The sequence below is a fragment of the Lemur catta genome, chromosome 4 (assembly GCF_020740605.2).
Source record: "Lemur catta isolate mLemCat1 chromosome 4, mLemCat1.pri, whole genome shotgun sequence".
Classification (NCBI taxonomy): Eukaryota; Metazoa; Chordata; class Mammalia; order Primates; family Lemuridae; genus Lemur; species Lemur catta.
The window spans coordinates 48693186-48719574 of record NC_059131.1 but is presented as its reverse complement, the minus strand read 5'-3'; the positions used below and the strand labels follow the sequence as shown (position 1 = coordinate 48719574).

General features: G+C 36.4%; 1 protein-coding gene across 4 annotated transcripts in view; it reads left to right on the top strand.

The window, feature by feature from the left end:
• The window catches only part of LOC123636962 (WD repeat containing planar cell polarity effector), a 316119-nt gene that overhangs the window by 89523 nt on the left and 200207 nt on the right, over positions 1 to 26389 (top strand). For all 4 annotated transcript variants that reach the window (XM_045549710.1, XM_045549713.1, XM_045549709.1 and 1 more), the window contains exons 7-8: positions 23298 to 23412; positions 25749 to 25882. In XM_045549710.1, coding sequence (XP_045405666.1) covers positions 23298 to 23412; positions 25749 to 25882 — 249 coding nt within the window. The remainder of the gene's footprint in view (positions 1 to 23297; positions 23413 to 25748; positions 25883 to 26389) is intronic.

Here is a 26389-nt window from a genome sequence, read left to right as displayed (position 1 = left end):
TGTGGAGAATTTATAACTTAGACTTAAAAGGACATGTAAAATTTGGTTACACTGAAAGGAAAAGCATTTCAGAAAAAGGGAATTAGATTAATTGAGAATTAAATGGGGTGTTTACAAGGTAGTCAAGAGGTAGGCCCATGTGGAAAGAAATGATTCATGTTGAAGAACAACGTAGTAAGTTTGAAAAGCAACTTGGAACTTCCTTGTCAGGGACATTGAATGGTATGTTGAAGTATTGATACATTGCCCTGTAACACTTTTACATCAGGGTAGTACCATACATATTAAAATTGGACTTATGGAAGGATTAGCCTGACAGGATAAAACATGAGAACCAGAGGTAGCAAAATCATTTCAAATGATAAGTGCAGTAAGGCTAAGATGCAGAGAGTTCTGAAAGCCAGAAGAGAAATTTAGAATGATAGGTAAAAAATTTAGTTTTGGCCCTTTTACATGTGAAGGAACTAAAGATAATCAAATGATTATATTATTGGAAATATGGAACTGGTATGGAACTTAAGTGGAAGGTTGGAGTTGAAAATTTGGGAGCAGACAGCTAAAGAGATGATATTAAAACCATCCAAATGGGTGCTGTCATGAGGGGAGGTGAATATCTTGGAAAAAGAGCTAAGAGCCAAGGATCTTCTCATTTAGGAGACAGAAGAGACAAATTAAGCCAACAAAAGAAACAGAGCAATCAGGGTAATGAGGATCTATAGAGAAGTTTGTTGCCCTAAAAATTAAAGGGTTAGAAGTCAGAGGACCTGAAAAAAGGCTTAAATCATATTTTAGTTCCTGTTTTAATATTTAGCTACTTAGAAGTCTCCATATTGTTTTTATTAAACTGTCTATCAACAGGCACTTCTGGAGGCTCAACAAAAAACCCATTTTTATATTAGGGACTGTTGTAAATATTAGATGGAATCCTTACTTTCAAATAATTTAGGATATATTTGGGAAACAAAACTAATGTACAGGATTAAAGAATAATTTGAATTTAAATGTTCTATTTCTTGGTTCAGTATCTAAACACATTTAAAGTTTAGGGATTGTTGCTGATTAAAGTAGTTGGTTAAGATTTCACAGAAGAGACTGGACTTAAGCTGGACTTTGAAGGAAGGACATAATTTAGGCAAACAAAAAGGGAAAGGAAGACATTTCTACTTATGGGGAATTGTATCGCCAAAGAAAAAATATTCAGATAATTACAAATCAAGGTCTAGAAAGGTAGCCTGAAAAGATTGCTCCATAGATGTTTATTTGATGACCTCTTTTGACATATACTGAATATATTACTTGCTACAGAGTTGGGATAGTTTCACTATTATGATAAACAAATGAATAACACTGTCTAGAAGGCCTTTAGGATCAGCAAAACTTAGCCAGTATGTGGCAGCTTAGTATAACTTCATATTTTGCCACTTTAAAAAAAAAGTATTTAGAGGTTTTTTCTTAAAATTTCAAAAATAACAGACATGCTTAAGGCTGAAAATTTGGAAAACACAGAAAAGCCCAAATGAGCATAAATCATGTAATTCAATCACTCAGTATTACCCACTATTTACTATTTGATGTTTGTCCTTTTACTATACATATATGTACTTATAAATATTTGCTTAAAAGATTACATACTTAACATACATATACTTTACCTATGGTCTAAATATTTTTAATACATAATATTTTAACTTATATTAATATATATATATTTTTTATATATTATAAAATAAACGTGAACCCCACTGCTATAGAACTCCAGAAAGGCACAAGTTTTGGAAGCATCAAGTACATTAGAAGGTGGAACTGAAAATGAGGGGGTATGTTGAAAGTTTGTATAAAGAGCAAATGAGATGGGATAATTTTGAGGACACACCAAACCAGAGGGTATCTGGATTTGAAGACAGCACAATTAAGAGTAGAAATGAGGTGGCTAGACTGAAAATAAGGGGATTAAGTGAGTCTGTGTCTGGAATAGTGAGATTTTCCCTAGCTTCTTCCCTGCTCCCAGCAGCTAGGTTCATGTGTCCATGTAACTTGTTTAGAGGACTCTTCTATGGAAAAACTGATTACTCTTCCAGAACAAAGCGTATCAATACTGATATTTGGCAGTTTCTCTGAATCTTAATGTTCAGCTAGCAAGTTTAATATCAAGCCCTAATAATTACTCTTTCTTAGGGAAAAAAATTCATTCCTTTCCAGGAAAAAGAAAAAGAAAATTTACACTGTATCTTGACTACTTCAATGCAAAATTTGATGACTTAAGATAATTCACTGATACATTAATCGTTTATACTTAAGGATACTGTAAAATAGGAACCCGGTTTTGGAACATGGTTATGACACAAAGAAAAATTTGGTTTTCTTTATAATAATGTATTTTTGTATCATCAATCAACATTTCTTTCCTGTTCTCTTTATAAATGGTTCTTTCTTCTCTCTTACTGTTTTCATTTTAAAGTATTTCTTTAAAGAAACCCTAATTTCCTGGCTCCCCTTGGCATTTGTGTCTAATAACATTTTGGAAGCTTCAAGAGATTTTGCTACAAAAGGAAGCCAATTCAGGACTATGAGTTTCCCTCATATATTTAGTTATAGTTAATAGTAAATATGTGTAAAGCTAAATGAGTTCAAAATCTGAATAGTCTAATTCCTCTCCTGTTGATTTTCATGTGTATTTTACAAAGTAGAACAAGCATATACCAAACATATATCTAGTTTTTAAATGGAGGGTTAAGTTGTACTTCCATAGCTAGCAAATAAGAAGACTTTAATACATTATATTTGAATACCTGGGCTGATTTTTTTATATAAAAGCTTAAAATATGACATTTTAAATTTATAACTTTATATTAAATGCACAAGTTGGAATGTGATAGAAATGTATGTATGAACTAAGCATCTAAGGTTGGGTGTGTGGGAACCCAGCAACTTTATATTCATGATATTTGAGAATATTATGTTATATTAATATATATGCCAATGTAACTGATAGAGAAAACACATCAAGTATTTTTGTAAAATTGTAATTTATGCCCCTTAGTTTTTTCAATAAAGTAGTTTTTTTTCCCAAGCATAAAACAAAGTTTATTGAGGAAGGACAAGATAGGTTTACAGAGTAAGAGCAAGATATGTTTGCTACAGAACAGCTAACCGGCCTCTTGTCATAACAAAAAAGCCTAAAGCAGTTTTTTTTGGGGGGGGGGGCATTTAAAGCATTTCATTTGAACTTAAAGCAGTTTTTTAAAAAACTATTAGCAAATAAATCACTTAATGATTGTGAAATGAAAAGCAGTTATAACTATACTTTTCATAAAATAGTATTATACATAAATATTCACAGTGGCTCTCCACGGTGAAATACCTGTTATTTGGTAGTCTCATTGGTCTAAGTAGAATCCTAGGTTGAATTGTGAGGCCCCACCAAGCATATAAATGGCCCTATTTTTGTAGCCATCCTTCTGCTGTAGTAGAACAGTCCCTCATTTTATCTGAGGCTAAGCCTTCCACCTAGACCTAGTGTTCCCAAACTGTGTACCGAGGTACCCCAGGTACTGCAGTGAGTTCACAAGAGTGCCGTAGGATATTTAAAAATCTCAAGGGAAACAGAGACTTCTGTCAATTGCTACATGAACAGCTAGCTCCAGGTAGTTCAGAGTATCAACATTAGATCAAACTCATTTCCTTTTGGGGTTGTCATGTCTATATGAAGCTGGGTTTTCAGGGGTTGCTGTGATAAAAGCAACTACCACACAATAAATAACATAGAACAGGAATGAGGGTGAGGGTATCCAATCTGATTCTAAAGTTTGAGAAGTTGTGTCCAAACTTCCATTAGCACACACAGCCTATTAGTAACTAATTGTAGTTATTTAGGAATGAAATAAAAATCTTTTTCTTTCAATCCGTGTATTATGTTTCCAAATGGCTAATAAGTTGTTAGGATATGCATACTTAATAAGTTTGAATCTATTTAATAAATATATCTGTTGGTATTTCTTTTGGCCTAAGGGCACTGTAAAAAATTACTGAGACACAAAAGGTGCTATGAAAGTTGAGGAGCCTCTGGCCTAATCCAGGCTGTGGATCCCATTTTATCTGGTCTTCTCAGAAGCTTACATGATTGTCACTTCTCTGATGTGCAGCATAGTGGTAGAAAGCACAGACTGATCCATTTTCTGAGTATCAAATCTTGTCTTTCACAGATGTGTGACTTTGGAGTAGTTACTTCTCCTATCTGTGCCGCTTATTATTTAGCTATAAAATGAAAATAAAAATACCTAACTCATAGATTTATTATTTGAATTTATTAAGTTAACACATGTGAAATATTTAGAACAATGTCTGGCACAGATACCTGCTTTGTGAAAAATAAATTTGATCTTTCGGTCAATTTAATCTTTCTAATCATTTTTTTTCAAAAATTTTTTAAATCAAAATTTTGTTATTGTGATAAAAAATGCATAACATAAAATTTGCCATCATAACTATTTTTAAGAGTATAGTTCAGTAGTATTAAGTATATTGACATTGTTGTGAAACAGATTTCCAGAACTTTTTCATCTTGCAAAACTGAAACTCTTACCCATTAAACAACTCCCTTTCCCCCTCCCCGTAGCCCCTGGTAACCACCATTCTATTTTCTATTTTTATGAATTTGATGACTTTAGATACCCCTTATAAGTAGATTAATTCAGTTTTGTCTGTGATGGGCTTATTTTACTTAGCATAATGTCCTCAAGGTTCATCCATGTTGTAGCATATGTCAGAATTTCCTTTCTTTTTAAGGCTGAATAATATTCCATTGTATGTATTTAGCACATTTTGTTTCTCCATTCATCCATCAGTGGACATTTGGGTTGCTTCACCTCTTGGTTCTTGTGAATAGTGCTGCTAAGAACATGGGTGTGCAAATATTAGTATCTCTTCAAGACCCTGCTTTCAGTTCTTTTGTATCTATACTCAGAAGTGGGAATGCTAGATCATATGGTAGTTCTATTTTTAATTTTTTGAGGAAACACCATACTGTTTTCCATAGTTGTTGCACCATTTTACAATCCCACCAACAGTGTCCAAGGATTCTAATTTCTCCACATCCTTGCCAACACTAGTTATTTTCTGTTTATTTTTTTTTTTTGATAGTAGCTGTTCTAATGGATGTAAAGTAACGTCTCAATATGGTTTTTCTAATGATTAGTGATGTTAAGCATCGTTTCTTATGCTTGTTGCCATTTGTATATCATCTTTGGAGAAATGTCTATTTAAGTCCTTTGCTCATTTTTAACCTAGATTATCTGATTTTTTTGTTGTTGAGTTGTAAGAGTTTTTTATATGGTTTGGAGATATCTCCCTTTTCCAAGAGATGATTTTCAAATATGTTCTCTCATTCAGTAGGTTGTCTTTTCATTCTATTGATTGTGTCCTTTGATACACAGAAGTTTTTAAGTTTGATGTAGTCCCATTTGTCTATTTTTGCTTTTGTTGCCTGTGCTTTTGGTGTCATATCGAAGAAATCATTGCCAACCCCAATGTCAAGAAGTTTTTCCTCTATGTTTTCTTCTGGAAGTTTTATAGTTTTAGGTCTTATGTTTATGTCTTTAATCCATTTTGAGTTAATTTTTGCATATTGTGTAAGGTGAAGGTCCAGCTTCATTTTTGTGCATGTGGATATCCAGTTTTCCCAGCACCATTTGTTGAAGAGATTGTTCTTTCTCCCATTGAGTTGTCTTGGCACCCTTGTTGAAGATCATTTGACTGTGTATATGAAGATTTATTTCTGGGCTCTCTTTTCTCTTCCATTGGTTTATGTGTCTGCCTTTATGCCAGTACCACACTGTTTTTGATTTCTGTAGCTTTGTAATATGTTTTGAAATCAGGAAATGTGATTTCAGGAAATGTGAACTCCAACTTTGTTCTTCTTTTTCAAAATTATTTTGGCTATTTGGGATCCCTTGAGATTCCTAGTCAGCTTTTAAATAGGCTCAATTGTTTCCATTTAAAAAATAAACCCAACTCTTACTCAATTCCACATTCCCCTCCAGGTATCACCATGTCTTATTCCTGGCCTTCAAAATCAGATTTCTCAACAGAGTTGTCTGTATTTAGAGTTTCCATTTCCTTATTTATTATTCAGCATTCAACCAACTTTAATCATGCTTTTCTTCTGATTATTACACTGAGAAATCTTTCACTGAGGTGTGAAAATTTTTATTCTTAAAGATTTTGGAGTTTTGTATTTCTAATTAAACAAAGAACAGTAGTAGCAATTTAATAATACTCATCCTAAAAAATTTCTGGTGTGCTTAAACCCACCATAATAGTCTATGCTGATAAATTAGGAATGTATCCCTTTGCATATTAAGGGTGAGTGTGTGTGTGTGTGTGTGTGTGTATTTAAATTAACTCAAGAAGTGGTGGTGTCAGTTTTCAAGAGGGGCCTACTATATGAAAAGTTTCCAAGCTTACTTTCTTGAAACATCTTAAAAGATTATTTCATGGACTGTGCTCTGAGAAATGCTCTTTTGCATTTAACACATTGACTGCCACACTAGAAAAAAAATTTTTTTCCTTGGGGCCATGGTGTTTTATTACGGAAATAGAATAAAAACTTAGAAAACAAAACAGGGAAAAATGGTGGAGTAAAGGTGACTTCCTGGCTCCCTGCTCCCGGAGAAAGAGGTGAAGAACTCGGTCTTCTATGCACGAGTGGATTGCTCCCCCACAAGAACAGTGTTGTGAAACTGCAGATAAACAGTGTGGGGCACAAAACACAGGGAAAAAAAAAAGGTGAATGAGAGATAGAATTGCAAAGTCTGGAGAATGCGAGATAAACAATAGAGAATAGAGCATGGGACTGCTGCACCTGCCTGGCTAGCGAATGCGGTGGAATCTGACCCACAGGAGAACGTCCTGCTTCCCCACTGACCTCCACACCCACTCAGACAGGGACCTGCCTGAAATTGGTACAAAATCTCAGCAGGAGATGCTGGGCTCTGTAGAGAGGAGATGATAGCAGGAAGCATCTTGAACTCCTCAGAGCTCTGTGCTAGGACTGCCCTGGGCGGGGGACCAGAACAATGGAGGTGAACACTGAAAAGGGGACTCTACCCTGGAAACCACTGCGGACAATTAGGCCGGCTCAGGGCAGGTCAGAAAGTACAAGACCTCCTGTCGGATAGCCGCAAGATTGCAGAAGGGTGACACACAAGAGACAGCAGGTGTCCTGTTGACTCAGCTCCCCAATCCAGCATCCGCCAACTCCTGAACAGTTGCCCTCAGCGCTAGCGCTGTGCAGGTGGGTGGCCGCCATTTTTGGGGTCCGCAACCCAGGCGCTGTGGTGTGCTACGGTTTGGGGCTGCACCCTTCCTCCAGCCTGGGGACGCTCGCGACAGGCTCCACCCTTGCGTGACCTGTTGTCAAACTAGCTGGCCCGTTTTAATGGGCGACTTTTGAGTGTTTCCCCAGTCGTGGGAGGCTGGCATCTGAGGGATTCACAGGTGCTGGGGCACTGGGCAGACTCAGGCATCACCCCTCCCTCTAGCGCTGCGATTTTCTCACCGAAAGTGGTAGGCTCCACTCCTGGAGGTAGGGAGAGGAAAGAAAAACCAATTTCTCTGTGTGACTGGTGTGAATCTGTGGGGCTTTGGCGCAGATGGATAGTCGACAGCCCAGTGACTTGGCCTCTCAGACAGGCTTAGGTCATCCAGTAGGATCATAACTCTGGGGCCTGATCTCCGCATCCGGGAGGCTGCCAACAGTGGTGTTTGCTGTCAGGGAAGGAAAATCCTGGCCAGAGGCCACAGCAGGTGCACCAGGTAACCCCTCCCAGCAGAAGGAGCCTCCCAAGTGTGGTGGAAGAACCCTGAATAACACGTTAGCGGCTCCCCCTAGTGGCACATCAAGCAAACATAGAAGCACACACATCCAGGCTGGTAGGCAGCAGCTGCAATCTGCCTTGCTCCTACCACCACTTTAAGGGGGTATAGGGTCCAAGTAACCCTTGGGAGTGGCAAGATCCTTCCTAAAGATTGGGCCATTAGTATTCCTCACCCGGGGACCAGAAACCAACACAGAGGCATCCGATTACTTCGATAATTGGCTCTTCCACACAATCTACAACCGATGACAGAGAGGGTGACTCGACAGCTCAACACAGTGCCCTCCATCTCAAGCTACTAGAGGGCAGCGGAGTTATACACACAGGTGCGATTCACCACATGGGAGCTTAAGCTGGGGGACCAAACTCACTAATCTCCATTGGCAAGAGGTGAAGACAATAGTTCAGAGGTAACCCAACTTGCCAAAATATTCTAAGGCAATACAATAGCAGCGTACCTCTTCCCCCTGCTGTTAAGGAACATCTCTTGGGGGCTTGAAGTTAAGGGCACAAACCAGTCCTAGCACTCCCAGTTCTCAATCAATTACCCTGATAGGAAAGAACCAGAGAAAGAACACAGGGAATATGAAAGAGCAGAGTGAAAAGTTACCCCAGAAAGAAATCATAAGACCCTCAAAATCAGATACTAAATAAAATGATTAAATTGATGGAGGAAGAATTCCGAATATGGATCGTAAGGAAACTCAATGGAATTGAAGAGAAAATAGGAACCCAACACAAAGAAACCACGAGAATAATTCAGGAAATGAGCAAAAAATTACCTAAAGAAATTGAAATGTTATGAAAAAACCAAACAGAAGTCTTGGAAATGAAGGAGGCTTTCAAGGAACTTCAAAACACAGTGGAAAGCCTTAAAAATAGAATGGATCATGCAGAGGAGAGAATCTCAGAGCTTGAAAATAATGCCTATGTGCTAAACAAATCAGATGAAGAAAAAGAACACCAAAGCAAGAGACAAGAGCAGCACATACAAGAAATGTGGGAGTATGTAAAAAAACCAAATATAAGAATTATAGGCATCCCGGAGAGAGAAGAAGAAAATACACAAGGGCTGGAAAATCTATTTCTTGGAACACTGGAGGAAAATATGCCTGGCCTGGCCAGAAACCTAGATATCCAGATACAAGAAGCACACAGCACTCCTGGGAGACTCAACGTGAAGAGGCAAACACCACATCACATAATTATCAGACTGGCCAAAGTAAGCACGAAAGAGAAAATTCTTCGCACAGTAAGGCAAAAACAACAGATAACCTACGAAGGAAAACCTATCAGACTAACTGCAGACTTCTCAAATGAAACCCTACAAGCAAGAAGGGACTGGGGTCCCATCCTCAATCTTCTTAAACAGAACAATGGCCAACCTAGAATTCTTTACCTGGCAAAACTGAGTTTCATCTATGAAGGAGAAATAAAGAATATCCCAGACAAGCAATCACTGATGGAATTTGCAAAGACCAGACCCGCTCTGCAGGAAGTACTTAGACCTGCATTAGCGTAATAGACACCCACCAAATTAAAAACACTCAAGAGTTAAAGCCCAGAATCTGGATTCCACAATGGCTCAAGAGGTAAAACAAAACAATAAGAACTTACCCAACAATATGAACAGAAATCTACCCCAAGTATCAATCCTCTCAATAAATGTGAATGGCTTGAATTGTCCTTTGAAGAGACATAAACTGGCTGAGTGGATAAAACATTATAAACCAAGTATCTGCTGTCTCCAGGGAATGCATCTAAGCCACAAAGACGCTTTCAGACTCAAGGTCAAGGGTTGTAAAGCAAACTTTCAGGCAAATGGAAACCAAAAGAGAGGGTAGCGATTCTGATTTCAGACAGCATAAATTTTAAAATAGCAGAAGTAAAGAAAGACAAAGATGGTCACTGTATAATGGTGAAAGGAAAAGTCCAACAAGAAGACTTAACAATTCTTAATATCTATGCACCCAACACAGGAGCACCCAGATATATAAAGCAAACCCTGTATGATCTAAATAGCATGATAAACAGTAATGCCATAGTAGTGGGGAATTTCAACACCCCACTGTCTGAAATGGACAGATACTCCAAACAAAAAATAAGCAAAGAAATAATGGACTTAAACAGAGCTCTAGAACAAATGGGTCTAACAGACATCTATAGGACATTCCAGCCAAATAAAGCCAAATATGCGTTCTTCTCATCAGCTCATGAAACTTTCTCCACAATCGACCACATCCTAGGCCACAAATCAGACCTCAACAATTTTTAAAAAAATAGAAATTGTACTATGTATCTTCTCAGACCATAGTGGTATAAAACTAGAGATCAATTCCAATAGAAATGCTCCCCACTTCACAAAGTCATGGAAATTAAACAATCTATTGCTAAATGAATGCTGGGTGAAGGAAGAGATTCAGATGGAGATCCAAAAATTCTTTGAATTAAATGATAATGGGGACACAAGCTATCAAAACCTGTGGGATACAGCAAAAGCATTCCTGAGAGGAAAACTAATAGCATTAAATGCTCACATCCAAAAGACAGAAAGCTCACAAAGTAACAAACTTATAAACCGCATCAAGGAACTGGAAAAGGAAGAGCAAATTAGTTCTAAACCTAGCAGAAGAAAGGAAATAACTAAGATTAAAGCAGAACTAAATGAAATTGAGAATAAAAGAACTATACAGAATATCAATAAAACCCAAAGCTGTTTTTTTTTGAAAAAATAAACAAAATTGATAGCCTTCTTGCTAGATTGACAAGAACTAGAAAGGAAAGGACTTTAGTAAACTCAATCAGAAATGAAAAAGAAGTCACTACAGATATCATGGAAATACAAAACTTTATCTTTGAATACTATAAAAATGTATATGCCCCAAAGCTACAAAATATGGATAAAATGGACAAATTCCTAGAAACACAACCTCCCTCAGCTCAATCAGGAGGAAATAGAACTCCTGAACAGACCACTATTAAGCGCAAAAATTGGAGCAGCAATAAAAAAATCTTCCAAAAAAAAAAAAAAAAAAAAGTCCTGGACCAGATGGGTTCACTCCCAAATTTTACCAAACATACAAAGAAGAACTCATACCTATACTACAGAAATTATTCCAAAACATTGAGAAGGGTGGTATCCTCCCCAACTCATTCTACAAAGCCAGTATCACCTTGATACCCAAGCCAAGAAAGAATGTAGCAATAAAAGAAAACTACAGACCAATATCCCTCATGAATATAAACGCAAAAATTCTCAACAAAATTTTAGCAAACTGAGTCCAATAGCACATCAAAAAAATAATTCACCACGACCAGGTGGGCTTCATCCCAGGGATGCAAGGCTGGGTCAACATACACAAGTCTATAAATGTAATTCACCATGTAAATAAAAGCAAGAACAAAGACCATGTGATTCTCTCAACAGATGCAGAAAAAGCATTTGATAAAATTCAGCACACTTCTATGATTAAAACCCTCAACAAAATAGGCATAGATGGGACATTTCTTAAAATTATTAAAGCTAAATGTGACAAACCCACAGCCAATATCATATTGAATGGGGAAAAATTGAAAGCATTCCCGCTTAGAACTGGAACCAGACAAGGCTGGCCACTATCCCCACTTCTATTCCACATAGAGCTGGAAGTCCTTGCCAGAGCAATCAGACAAGAGAAGGGAATTAAGGGTGTCTGAATGGGGGCAGAAGAGGTCAAACTGTCACTCTTTGCTGATTATATGCTATTATACCTAGGAAATCCCAAGGATTCAGCCAGGAGACTCCTGGAATTAATAAACAAATTCAGTAAAGTCTCAGGATACAAAATGAATGCACACAAGTCAGTGGCACTCATATACGCCAATGACAGTCAAGCCAAAAATCAAATCAAAGACGCAATACCTTTCACAATAGCATCAAAGACATTTAAACATTTAGGAATATATTTAATGAAGGAGGTGAGAGATATTTACAGGGAGAACTACAAATCACTGAGAAAAGAAATTGTAGATGATGTGCACAGATGGAAATCCCTACCATGCTCATGGATTGGTAGAATCAATATTGTTAAAATGTCCATTCCATCTAAAGTGATCTACAGAATTAATGCAATCCCTATCAAAATTCCACCATCATTCTTTACAGATTTAGAAAAAATAATTCTATGCTTAATCTGGAACCAGAGAAGACTTCATATAGCCAAAGCAATCCTAAGCAAACAAACAAACAAAAAATTGGGAGGCATCAGTCTGCCAGACTTCAATCTTTACTACAAGGCTATAGTAACCAAAACAGCATGGTACTGGCACAAGAACAGAGGTACAGACTTTTGGAATAGGATGGAGATACCAGATATAAAACCATCCTCATATTGTCATCTAATCTTTGACAAGCAGACAAAAATATACATTGGGGAAAAGAATGTTTATTCAATAAGTGGTGCTGGGAGAAAACTGGATATCCACAGGCAGAAGATTGAAACTGGATCTCCACTGCTCATCTCTCACAAAAATCAACTCACGTTGGATAACACACTTAAACCTAAGATGTGAAACCTTAAGAATTCTAGAAGAAAATGTGGGGAAGACTCTTTTAGACATCGGGCTAGGTAAAGAATTTATGAAGAAGACCCCCAAAGCAATCACAGCAGCAACAAAAATAAACAAATGGGACCTGATCAAATTAAAAAGCTTCTGCACAGCCAAGGAAACTGTCCTTAGAGAGAATAGACAGCCTACAGAATGGGAGAAAATATTTGCTTTCTACACATCCGATAAAGGGCTGATAACAAGAATCTACATAGAACTTAAGAAAATCAATAAGAAAAACAACCCCATCAATAAATCAGTAAAGGACATGAACAGAAACTTTTCAAAAGAAGACAAACATATAAAAAACATATAAAAAAAAAAGCTCAACATCTCTAATCACTAGGGAAATGCAAATCAAAACTGCAATGAGGCCGGGCACGGTGGCTCACGCCTGTAATCCTAGCACTCTGGGAGGCCGAGGCGGGTGGATCGCTCGAGGTCAGGAGTTTGAGACCAGCCTGAGCAAGAGTGAGACCCCGTCTCTACTAAAAATAGAAAGAAATTATCTGGCCAACTAAAATATATATAGAAAAAAATTAGCTGGGCATGGTGGTGCATGCCTGTAGTCCCAGCTTCTTGGGAGGCTGAGGCAGTAGGATCGCTTAAGCCCAGGAGTTTGAGGTTGCTGTGAGCTAGGCTGACGCCACAGCACTCACTCTAGCCCGGGTAACAGAGCGAGACTCTGTCTCAAAAAAAAAAAAAAAAAAAAAAAAACTACAATGAGATATCACCTAACTCCAGTGAGAATGGCCTTTATCAAAAAGTCCCAAAATAGCAAATACTGGCGTGGATGTGGAGAGATTGGAACACTCTTGCACTGCTGGTGGGACTGCAAATTAGTGCAACCCCTGTGGAAAGTAATTTGGAGATACCTCAAAGAGCTAAAAATAGAAATACCGTTTGATCCAGCAATCCCACTACTTGGCATCTACCCAAAGGAAAAAAAGACATTCTATAATAAAGACATCTGCACTCAAATGTTTAGAACAGCACAATTTACAATTGCAAAGATATGGAAACAACCCAAATGCCCATCAATACATGAGCAGATTAATAAAATGTGGTATATGTAACCATGGAATACTACTCAACTACAAAAAACAATGGTGATCTAGTGCCTCTTATATTATCCTGGATAGAGATTGAGCCCATCCTTTGAAGTGAGGTATCACAAGGATGGAAAAACATGCCACATGTACTCACCATCAAACTGGTACTAATTGATCAACACTAAGGTGCTCACATGGTAGTAATACTCACTGGATGCTGGTCAGGTAGGGGGGTGGGGGGCAGGGGCTAGAGCGGGTGGGGTGAGTAAACCCACAGCTAATGGAGACAGGGAGCACTGCATGGGGGAAGGACACGCTTGTGGCCCTAGCTTGAGCAAGGCAGATGCATTTCATGTAACCCAAATATTTCTACCCCCGTAATAGCCTGAATAAAAAAAAAAAGAAAACTTCAAAAACAAAATGATCCTTTCTAATTTAATGAAAAATGAACTTTATTGACTTCTATTCATTTAATCCATGTTTTCAGAATTAATTTGTCAGTATTAATTGTAACAATAAGAACATCAACAAGAAAGATTTTCGTGAACCAACTGCAGGGTTTTGCCCAGGTTTTGCTTCACGAGGCCCCAGACTGAAAACTAACACAAGTTAAATACAACTCACATGGCAGTTAATGTGTTAAACTACATTAGTATGAATTACAGAGAAGGCGAATTGGAGGTGTAAAGTGCAACTGTTGAGTATGGTCTTAGTAAAAGAGAATGGACAAAGAGGTATATTAAAAATTGTAGACTGAGATAGATGGAAGAAAGAGAAGCAGCAGAATTTACTGGTGAATTTGAAGCTTGTTAGGTAAAAGTAAGTGATTAAAAAGAGCAGTCTCAAACCAAAGGAACTGAAGAAAGATTTAGTGATGATCTTTATTCTCCTTTTATTTTATTTTTTAATTAAAAAAATTTTCTTTGAGACAGAGTCTCACCTCACTCTGTTACCTGGACTAAAGTGCCATGGTATCAGCCTTGCTCACAGCAACCTCAAACTCCTGAGCTCAAGCGATCCTCCTGCCTCATCCTCCTGAGTGTCTGAGACTACAGGGACGTGCCACTATGCCCAGCTATTTTTTTCTATTTTTTTTTAGTTGCCAGCTAATTTTTTTTTTTTCTATTTTTTAATAGAGACAGGGTCTTGCTCTTTCTCAGGCTGGCCTGGAACTCCTGACTTCCAGTAATCTTCCCCTCTCGGCCTCCCAGAGTGCTAGAATTACAGGCGTGAGCCACCGCATTTGACCTTTATTCCCCTTGTAAAGTTTTTAAATTTAAAATAATAATGATGAGTCCTGATAATCACAAAATGGCATACAATACAAACAGATACGTAGTAAAAAATAAAAGTCCCCTCATCCCCCAAACTCATTCCTTTCTCCAGTGATAACTGTACTTAATAGTTTGGCTTCTATCCTTCTTCAGACACTCATCTGTATACGTGTATGTATACACACATATTTTTTCAAGTAAATGGAATCACTCTATATATATCATTCTGTAACTTTCTTTATATAGCAATGTATAATACACCTGTCAATGATATGCACCTACCTCCTTATTTTTAATAGATACATATTAACCCATAGTTTGGATGTCCCATACTTTATAATTGCTACTGGTAATTTTTTTAGTAAATGTGGAAATTGGACATAGACAACAATCAAGGCAGTGTATTAAGAATAAGATTGTCTTAAGAATTTTTAATAAGTTAAATTGCAGAGGAGAGGGACTTATTTAGTTTCCTATTTGATCCTTTTAGTAAAGAACCACTCTTAGTACATTTTCAGTAATCTGACTTTTCAGAAACACATAGGTAGCATCTCTTTAAAACCATAAAATAAGAAATATATTTTTGGCCAGATATTTTAAGAGCTTCTTTTATTTTTGAAAGATTTTATAGAAAAATGAAAAATAACCTGCAAAAAGTTAAAAAAATCTCTAATATCAATTTTTAAAAAAATTTATAAGGCAAGAAGTTAAAGTTCATGCCCTCCAGGTCCCAATTCCATCCCTGTGAGGTGCCTACTATCAACAGTTTTGGGTATATTTTTTATGATATTTTCTTGTGTTTATACAATTTTTGTATGCATATGTATACACATACCACTCTTGGTTTTTTCCCTAGTAAAATGGGATGATGCTACTTGTGTAGGTCTATAACTTTTAAAAATTTCCTTCCCACTTCAACAATGTATCATGGACTTGGGCAGAAAATTTCTGATTAAACTTACTTACCTTTTATGTTATCTCCCATTTATTTTCCTGTACTAACAACATTCACAATAGCCAAACTCAAAAGTTATTGATTTATTAACTGGAATGGCAGTTTATTAATTTATAATGTGAGGTTTATTAATATCTGGCATCTTAGACATTGCTTATTTGCTTGAGGCATTCCCACCTGATGGATGAATTATTCAAGAGACTAAAGAATAGATAATAAAGCTGATTGGTGAGCAGAAAATTAGAGCAAAAACAAGGAGGTGTTCTAACAGGATATTACTGTCAAGCTAAGGTAGCTCTATGACTTGCCTTTGGGCTCTTTCTGTCTTGAAAACTGGCATTAGTCATCAGAATTATAGCCCTGAACACGGTTAGAGACACACAGAGCACGTTTCCTCTGGACTCCTGATCTGAACTGTGCACTGCCCACCACTCCATTTGAGATATCTGACTAGGTCTTCATGCATGAGAGGGGACCACTTACCACATTACCCTTTTTTATGTGAGAAAACTGTTGATTAGAATTTGAGGAGCTTCCAGACCTTCCTGATAGAGACATGGAAAATACATTCACCTCCACAACAACTCATTTACAAGCACTCACTTTTAGGTGAGGCTCTGTGGAGGTGGCTAAGATAGAGAGGTGATGACAACCACAAATATCTCCAGACATTGCCAGGTGTCATGTCCCTTGGTGGCCAAAATCACCCTCAGTTGAGAACCACTGGTTTAGAGGAGACTAGTTTAGAGTGAAGAAAAGAGATAGAGGAAAACCAGATGGAATACTCATGGAAGTCAACTTAGAAGTGAGAGATAAGAATATTAGTTTCTCAGTGTCAGGGAAAGAGTATAGATTTGTCATTAGTAGACCTGTCTTGGTCTGTATTTTCCCACTAATTATGAGACCTTTGGTTAGTTGCTTTTACCCTTCTGATTGGGAATTAGTATGAGGATTAACCTTATTACTATGATTTTTTAAACTTGCCTAATTATTATGTACCAGAGTTACACTGGCATTTTACATGCATTACATGTATGTAAAAGTGTTCTGTAAATTATAAAATACTATATAAAAATAATGTATTATATTATCTGATATTTCTTCTTATTCACTTCTTACCACTGCTTTTATCCCTTTAGATCTTTAAAACTACTGGAAAATATAAAATTTACCTTTGGACCTTGTTTTTTTTTTAATTGTGAATTTGACCATGATTATAAATATTTTCTAGGACTGATCACCTTTCCTTTATGTAAATATAATTAGCTGGATTTTAAAATTATATTAGGGATTAAAATGTAATGTCATTTGTTTAATAATGAGAATAAGTGAGCAAATGAGAATTCTTAAATTGAAATAGACTTAGCAGATAGATTTTCAGGCATGTATCTATTCTGCATATTAAATAACATCATGAAAGTCTTTGGGAAACCCCACTGGGGGATCCCAGTAGGGAACCCCACTTCTCTATCCAGAAATATACTTGTTTATTTCTTGTCCTTTTGTTTCCTCTCCTTAAGTCAATTCCCTATAGTAAGTCAATTAAATTTTTTTTTATCCTTGCCTTAACCACATTCACTTTTGTCTCTGTACTTTAATGGATTAGTCAAGCATGGTTTCCCTCTATACTCAATAAATGTTTGCTGAATGAAGGAATAAATTACAGAAAATATGTTGTCTCTCTTCTAGCAGGTTATCTGCTAAAATGATCAGTGACCCTATTCTTCATTATAGATTTCCCTAATGTGAAATTGTTTGACTATTTATAGTTCCCTGAGTTTCTCCAGAACTCATCCTATGATTTGGATTTTGAGGGTGCTTTGTAGGGGATGTTGGGTACCATCATGATGCAGATTCAGTAGGCTTCCAGGAGAGTAGCTCTGCAATATTTTCAGTATTTGCTCAAGTCCTAGAATTTATTCCAAGGGTACTGATACCTTGTTGCCTTTCTGGACTGTAGTATTTAGTACTTGCTATCTCCCACGCATCTCTTAATGCTCTCATGGGATCAGTCTTGGCTGCCTGCCCATCATGGATTGAACCTATCCTCCATTGTTGATTTTTATTACTGACCCTGCATGCCTTTACTTTTTATTTCTTCTCAGGAACAATAATAATCATGGATTTGGGGGGAGTTTTCTTAACTAATGAGAATGTTGAATTCAATGGAATTGTTTTTGGTCACTATTATAAAATTGCTCACTCGCTGTTACTTATTGTACCAGTTCTTCTTCAATACTTGAGACCACGGTAGAGTATATTTCTTTTCTTTATAGGTTTTAAACTACCTCTTTTAGGAAGCAGTCATTTATTCTAACCAAAACCTCCACCTCTCTCAGAGATACTCTTCTACCGTATTCTACATATATTCTACCAATACATGTCTGCCTTGTTCACCACCATATCTCCATCTATATTCCTGAGATATAGGAGGTACTCACATATTTTATGACCTACTGAATGTTATGTTTCATTTTGATTACTATAACCTGTTACATAATTTTCTCTTCCTTTTCAAAGTACTGTTTCACTTCCAATTAAGTACTCAATCTAAGTACCGTAGATCTAGGATTAAGAGAAACCAATTTGAAGAGCCATCTGAGGATCGTGAAAGTCATTTCCAAGTTTCTTAAAGCGAAAGCACACCTCTCTGGTTGAGTTTATTGAAGAAAATGAGAAGGCGAAAATGATGACAACAGAAAGAGACATGGTCAGAGCAAGAATAATACTCCTTCTGTTTGGAGGAGTATTAGAGAAAAGGAAGAGTTTCAGTCTCTATTTTGTCTCAGTTTCCATTTTGTACCTTTGTCTCTTGCACGAAGAGCAACATTCAAATTGGGACAGTGTTGGGAGATCCAACTGGGCTTCTCATTGGTTCATCCTGTGGGTCTCTTCTCTAGATCAGATCTGCTTCCGAGGTACCTCCCTTTGCTACCTTGCCTCCTCTTTTTTGTTTTTTGAGCTACCAGGATCCTCCAATCCCTTGCAAGGGAATAGCACACTGTCTTGGTGCCCTTTTTCCTTCTTACTCTACTAAATCTTACACAGGCAAGGCGTTTGCCTTTTGGAGGGCTTGAGGACTAACCACTTTGAGGAAACTGGCAGAGGTGAGAATAGCACTTTCCTGTCTGGGCTGGAATATTCTTTCTCTGAGTTTCAGACTATTTTTCCTAACTCTAGTTATCTCCTTAAACATATCCAATAGTATCTTTGGCACCAGTACTTGGAAACTTTGTGCTTCCCCACAGGCTGTTTTATAAAAATGAATTAATTAGCTTATTAATTTATTTATACGTTCTTATTCCAAAATATGGTGTCAGTGTTGCCTGTAGCCCACAGGACATTTAGAAATCTGAAATGATGGACATACCTTGATCCTATCAAGTATGCAAACTTGGTTTCAATAAGAGCACTAAACTGATCTTTTGGATTGAAATGCCCCAGAGCTCAGATCTTAGACCTTTTTCTGTCTTTTCACTCATTTTTTTTAAGGAGAGCTTGTCTAGTTCCATGACTTTAAATACTACCTTCATATCATTGATGTCTCCCAAATATATATCACAAGCCCAACTCCCCCTGAATTTTGGACTCATTTTCAATTATCTACTAGATATCTCCACTTGTATGTCCATAGACACTTTAAACCTAACATGTCCAGAACCAAACTCTTGATTCCCCATAATTTAAATTTGCTTTTCCTCTAGCATTCTCAATCTCAATAAACCCAGTTACTCAGGCTAGAATCTCTTGAGTCTCTCTTATATGCCATGTCCAATTCTTCAGCAAGTTCTAGTAGATTCTCTTTAAAATACTGCTCAAATGTGTCCACATATCATTTCTTCTAGTATTACCATTCTAGTCCAAGCCATCATTTTCTCTCACCTGAACCACTACAGTAGCCTTCTAATGGTCTCCTTGCTTTCAGTCTTGCCCTAACACTCTCCACCTGCCTTAAAACATAAATTATATTATAGTTCTCTGCTGCTTAAAACCACTCAGTGATTTGTCTTCAACTAGGTCCAACCTAACCTAACCCTTGACTACCTTTCTAACTTCTTCCTCTATGAACGTTCCCCTCACTCCCCTCCAGCTACACTGACTTCACTTTCTTCAATCATCCTAGGCACATTCTGACCTCAGAGTTTTTGCATTTGCTGTTCTCTCTGAACTCTTTGTATTCCCTTTCTCTAGATATTTATGTGGTTTGTTCCTTCACTTCATTTGGGTCTATACTCAAATGTCCTTTCCTCAGAGAGGCCTTTTTATTTCTTTATTAGTCATCCTACTTAAAATAGCACCCTCCTGAAATCCATATCTTTACTATGCTTTATTTTTTCTCTATAGTTCTTATCACTATCTGACATTATATTGAAACTATTTGTTTATTGTCTGTTGTCCACACTTGAATTCAAGCTCCATGAGGGAAGAAAAGGCAAGGGTGTGTTTTGTTCACTGCTGTATTCTCAGCACCTAGAACAGTGCCTGGCTCATACAGCATACTAAATAGGATTATTACTGTGGGATGAATGAGTGAATGTATGAATAAGTGGCTGCATCTATCCTTTGAGAAAGATTCTGAAGGAATGCCCAGGCTCACTGGGCAGAATCCATAGTCCCCCAGATCACTTCTGTCCTCATGCATAAATCAGTTATCTGCTTGATTTTGCATGCTTTTGACTCCATGACACTCACCCCTTTGAATCCTTCCCAGCATCAGTTGCTTCTTTTACCTTTTCCCACTGGTTGGACTTCCTTTCTCCATCCCACAAAAGTGTTGTTTAGAATTTTATAACATGACAAATGCTCATATATAGAAAAAGATTTTATTAGGAGATGAAGGTTATTTCATGATTGTGCTGGTGAGAACAAAAAATAAGGGAAAAGAAATTGGAGGCTTAGAAAATCCAGGTTCCGGAGTTCTGAAGCAACTTGCATATATCTTGGAGACAATGTCCTTGTGAAATCATAGTAAATGGGAAAGGTGACAAAAGATTATACTTTTTACTGGTTAGAACTCACCTGGAGTCTGGTGTTCCATGTCTAATATTGAGTCCAACCTGGGTTATAATGTTTTTAAAAAGACAAAAGAATGTGCCCAGAGATGGTTAACAGTATAGTGAGAACCCATCATATGAGTAATGGTTGAATGATAATGATAATTGCAAACATAGTATGTCAGGCATTATTCTAAATGCTGTTGGTAAAAAGTTATTTAATCCTCATCCTAAAAAGCAGATATTATCATGTCTCCTTTCAAATGAGGAAGTGAAAGGACAGAGAGGTTAAATAACTCCCTAAATGTTACACAGCTAGTAAGAGGTAGAGCCATTGCTGATTTTATTCTGATTTCAGAGTCTGTGCTCTTAACCACTATGTTATTAATCTTTGAATATTTGAAGATGGTACTATTGAAGAAAAAACGAGGCTACTGTGGAAGTTTTAAGAAGGCAGCTTTAGCCTTAACCTCAAGCTTGAGAGTCACTACTTCCTTCTCAGTCTACCCAGTATGTACTTTTATATTAGGACTGGCAATAGCATTTTATAACATTTATTTGCTTTTATCTCTACGTCTTTTTATTAACCTATTTTAAGAATTATATTTCATTCCTTTTTGAAACATTAAATTTAGTTTAGTGCTTGGTATATAATCAACATTCAAGTTTTGCTGAATAAAAATGCATGAATGATCTTTAAATCAATTAGAACTATGGGATAGCTTTCCTGTGAAGTAGTGAGCTCCTGGTCACTGGCAGTATTCAAGCATGGGCTGGATGTTTGAAGGAATGCTGCAGAAGGAACATCCATGTCATGTGGATATGGAAGATTAGACCAGTTTTTTTCCTAACTATTAATTATCTGATCCTATGATGAGTTAGTTATGATTCTTTCTCCAAAAGAATCCTATTGTTGAGCACCTGGCATTGTTCTAGGTCCTGAAGATACAAAGATAAATGTGGCCTAGCCAATATCTGTATGGAGCTAATAGTCAGTGGGTAATTAAGAAAGAGGGGCTTAAGAGTATAGGTGTAAAGTTTTGGTAGACAAAAATAAATAGAAAAGGACAGATTTTAGAAATGTTTTAAATAATGGAGGAAAGGCAGAGTACCTATCATAAAGGAGAGAAATAGATATTAAAAATGACCCCAAAATTTCCTATTGAATAAGGGAGAATTGGGGGAGTAAAGACCACGTGCCACGTTGCAATGGGGGAATTCCCAAAAGGGTACTACCAGGGTGCCTTCTATTATTAGTCTCCAAAACTCATAAAGATGATTAAGTCCCACCTCCGCCCCTATGCCTTTAGAGACATTAATGTGAAATGAAACAGTCCATTAAGGCAAGTAAAAGTAAGCTTTCTAGTGACTAGGACAAGGGTACTAACAGTGTATACAAAGGGACCCTTCAGGGTGTTTTTCGGATTCATGTGTCTGGAATCTGTTAAGCAGTGGAGGAATGGTGGTCTGTCTTTTTATTACCCTGGTCCCTCATGCTGCTTATCTTTCACACGTCCAGATACGTCTTAACATAGAATCATCCTTTCTAGCTGAGACATGATGCCTAGGTGGGTGGGGGATTCCCCTGTTTTGTTTAACATCATAGTTGTCTTTGAGTTTGGCTAGCATATTCCTGATTAGTTTACTGACAATTGGTTTTTTCTTCTTATACCATATGCTATTCCATGATTCATCAGCGTTGAGTCTGTTGCCTTGAAGGTGAAACAATTTCTTCCAATGTTGATATTTCATAATCTCATAGATAACAAGCATACGCATATGCGTAGCCCTTTTAGAAGTTTTAAACATTTGGAGATGAATGAATTATGCTGCCACAAATGGAAAGGAGTAGTATAAAATTATAATGGTGATATCTAATCATCTTTTGTTGGGTGGTTATGTGAACACTGATATTGATAAAGCCTGGATGCTTTACTATATTTCTTTATCTCTCCTTGTGAAATTGTTTCTGGTGTGTTATTTATTTATGGCTTTAAAAATTTAACATTTTACTTAATTGCCTTGATTTACATATATTTTAATATTTTAGACTGACAAGACCTTTAGTTTTAGAAGTAAGTAGGGTTTATAAATCATAACATTAGTTGTTTATATTGTAATGGCGGCATCTCTTCTATATTTAATGTGTAGCAATGACTATTCAAACTTCAAGAAATATTTTCATTTCTGATATAAATAGTAATCTTTCAAAATATTTTAATAGAACATTAATACATTTTCTGAATGTAAAACAAAGCAATATTTCTGCATTGGCACTTTCTAAGTATTTAGAATATTAGCCTACTAATAAACATGGACTAAATTAGGTTTCTGCATGTAGCTTTAATCAATGCACTTACTGCGTTGCATCATTTAGCCACCTGTCTCGTTTTACTCAGAATGTCAGTGATTGTTTTTCAATGAAGAAAAACTCTTTATAATTTCGTGGTGTAGATGTATGTGTAAATATCTATATAAGTTGTACATTTGGAGAGAGATTTTTTAAAAATTGTAGTTCTCATCATGTTTTCCTCCCCCTCACCTCCCTTACCTGGTTTTAGCTCCTCTTTGGTTCAGGTGTGCTGGTGTCCTTAAGCCTTTCTGGGCCGCAGCTGGAGAAAGTGGTGATTGACAGAAGCCTAGTGGGGAAGCTCATCTCAGACACCATCAGTGATGGTAATTACCCCCATGTGCAAATCAATTGCTTACATTAACAGTGGGACAGGAGAAATAGTGTGTCAACAGGTAGACTAATTATTACCACTGGGGACTTGCAAACACAACAAGTAATTGCTTGTAATAGCATACTTACAACTCCTGAGACCAATACAAGTTTTGACAAATATTTAATATCAAAGTTTTTGTCTTGTCAAGTGTTAGGCTTATATTCTGAGTATGTTTCACCTTTCCTTATAAAATGTGAATATATTTTTTAAATAGGGTTTTGTTCTGATTCTTTCAAAATTAGTCCTCTATTATTGACATTTCAAATATATTTCATTTCCAAATGAATTTTGAATAAATAACACAAATATGTCAACAGGGCCACCGGTACAAAAAAAAATTGTGCTTTGGCTCCTACAGGAAGATTCTTTCTTGCTAAAGTCTTCTCGAACTCTTGGCCTTAACCAATCCTCCAGCCTTGCCCTCCCGAAGTGCTAGGATTACAGACATGAGCCACCACGCCTGGCCCTCTTTCTTACTAAAGTCTTATGAACATTAACTTTTGAGAGATTTGGGGGTACATTTTTTAAATATCAAAACTTAGTGCCAAAAATACTGGATAAATATAGTTCTATTAAGTGACACTACAATCAGTGTATAATTGGTATAAAGCACATAAGAAAAAGATTTTAAGCCAATCATTGAATAGGAAGGATACTGACATTTATTGAGCCACAAAGGCTCTATGCTGGGTGCCAACCTACCTATTTCATTTAATTCAAGAAAACAGTTGTATAAGGTATAGTTATTTCCATTTTTATACCTAAAGAAACTGAAGCTGAGCTACTAAGGAATATGCCCAGAGTCATATAGCTAGAAAGTGACTGAGCTGAGATTTGAACACAGGTTCTGGCTGCAAAGCCCATTTTCTTTTCACTATACCATGCTGACTCCTGAATTTTTGAGATTATGTTCTTTCATTCAAGGTAAAAAGGTCTAGAAACATTGCATTACCAAGAAAGATTGAAAATGGTCAGTATCTTAAAATGAATAATCAAAGGAAAATATGGTTTAGTGGACAGGACAGAGGTGAGAATAAAGAAATCTTTTTGCTGTGTGCTCTCACTAGCTACCTCTGAATAAATGAGACATAATCACGTTATCTTAAAGAGAAGTACTCTGTAGCATGGCTATAATTAGCAACATTATTGATAATAATAAGCTGGGGTAAGATTATAAGCCTGCTATATGCCCCCTTCCTTATAGGAATATGGTGCTAAGGAAGCTTCCCTGTGGAAGAGGTTTTCGTTTTCATGTGTCTAATAAGTGACCCCTTCATTAACATTGCAAATAAAATAGTGGCTGTGATGATTTTGTCATATTGATGCTCCTCGATAAGAATTAAAAGGAGACTTCTCACACCATTTGTGTCTCTGAGTTATCTTTTTTCACTTCTTTTATTTGTACCCCAAATAATGCACTCTCCTGGGAACATGATAACAATGTGATTTCTTGGCAGTTGTCCAGATTCTCCTGTAATTGTGTAGTTCCACTGTTGGTCACTGCTTGCACAGCCAGGGGTGTGGAAGTAAAGAATAATGTATAAATCATTTAATAATTTCTTTATGCTAGGAAGAATACAAATGGTTTCTCAAATTCCTATGTTTTTATCAATAATTTTATGTAACATTAATAACCTTTTATGTAATCCACAAATATTAATTATCTACATACATGTATACTTTAGAAACAAGGCTATAGAAATTTTTTGCTAATCTTCATTGTTAAATATCAATTTATATAATATACATCTTGGGAATAATATGCTTTATTTCATTTAGCTTGTTTATTCTCAAAAAAGAGTTATTGATGAAAAGTTTTAAAATAAGAAAAATTGAGATTGGTAGAAAACACTAATCAGTAACCCCTAATCTACTGTATTCTCAGATGGTTTATGTCATAGAAGCAGAGGATTAAAGTCTAGGCACAAATAAAAATAAATCTTTTCATTTTTATATTCATGTGTGGATAGTCTTTCTTTGATACTTTTCTAGCCCTGGTTCCAAATACATCTTATTTGGTGGTTGTCCCCAAATATCAGTGTATATTGAAATAGTCGTAGGCAAAAAAAAATATATATATATCAAATCCATGTCTGATTAGATTGATGATTATTGCTTATTCCTAATATCTTTAATATTTTTGTAAAATGTCATGATATTTAGGAAACTTTAGCAATTTCAATTAATATGTATCTTCTGAAAGTAACTTTTTATAATATTTCAGTGGAAAAAAATCTATTCATTTATTATTATTCTAACCTGGTATTACCAAATCATGTTTTTTAGCTCTTCTCACAGACAGTTTTATCATCTTATCATTTTTGGCACAAAACAAACTATGTTTTATTCAGTTTACAAAGAAGATGGATTCTCCTGATGTAAACAAAAGACTGGAAAAACTCTCAGCCTTGGATTATAAGGTAGAAATTTCAATTTATATTGTCATATTATTAATTATTAAGGAATATTAGATATCACATGAGTTGATGTTATGCTCATTATTCCTGAACATTTCTGGATTTCAGAAAAACCAGAATTATTATAGGATTAAGCTTGCTTCACTGCTAACAGTGGCCATTGTAAGTGTTCTCTTTCATTCTCACCATGCAGGGTTGGGGGCAGTGTTACAATGGCATGTTTGGAGCAATTTATATAGTACTTACAGAAGTCAAAGACAGATAATAGAGGCAAGTTACACTTTTAAAAAAATGGTTTTCTTGCTGATGATAGTATATATATACCATTCTCATTTTCCCCTGAGACCCCATAACATCTTTTTAGGCTAGGATAGCTGCTCTGGTTTCCACTTCACAAGAAAAGAAAGAAGGAAAAAGGCACTTTCAAAGTTTAATAGAAAAGTGTAATAAATAAGGAGTGGGAAGAACCCCTCCCCCCAATATAACTGGAGAAACTGCAAAAAGAAATCT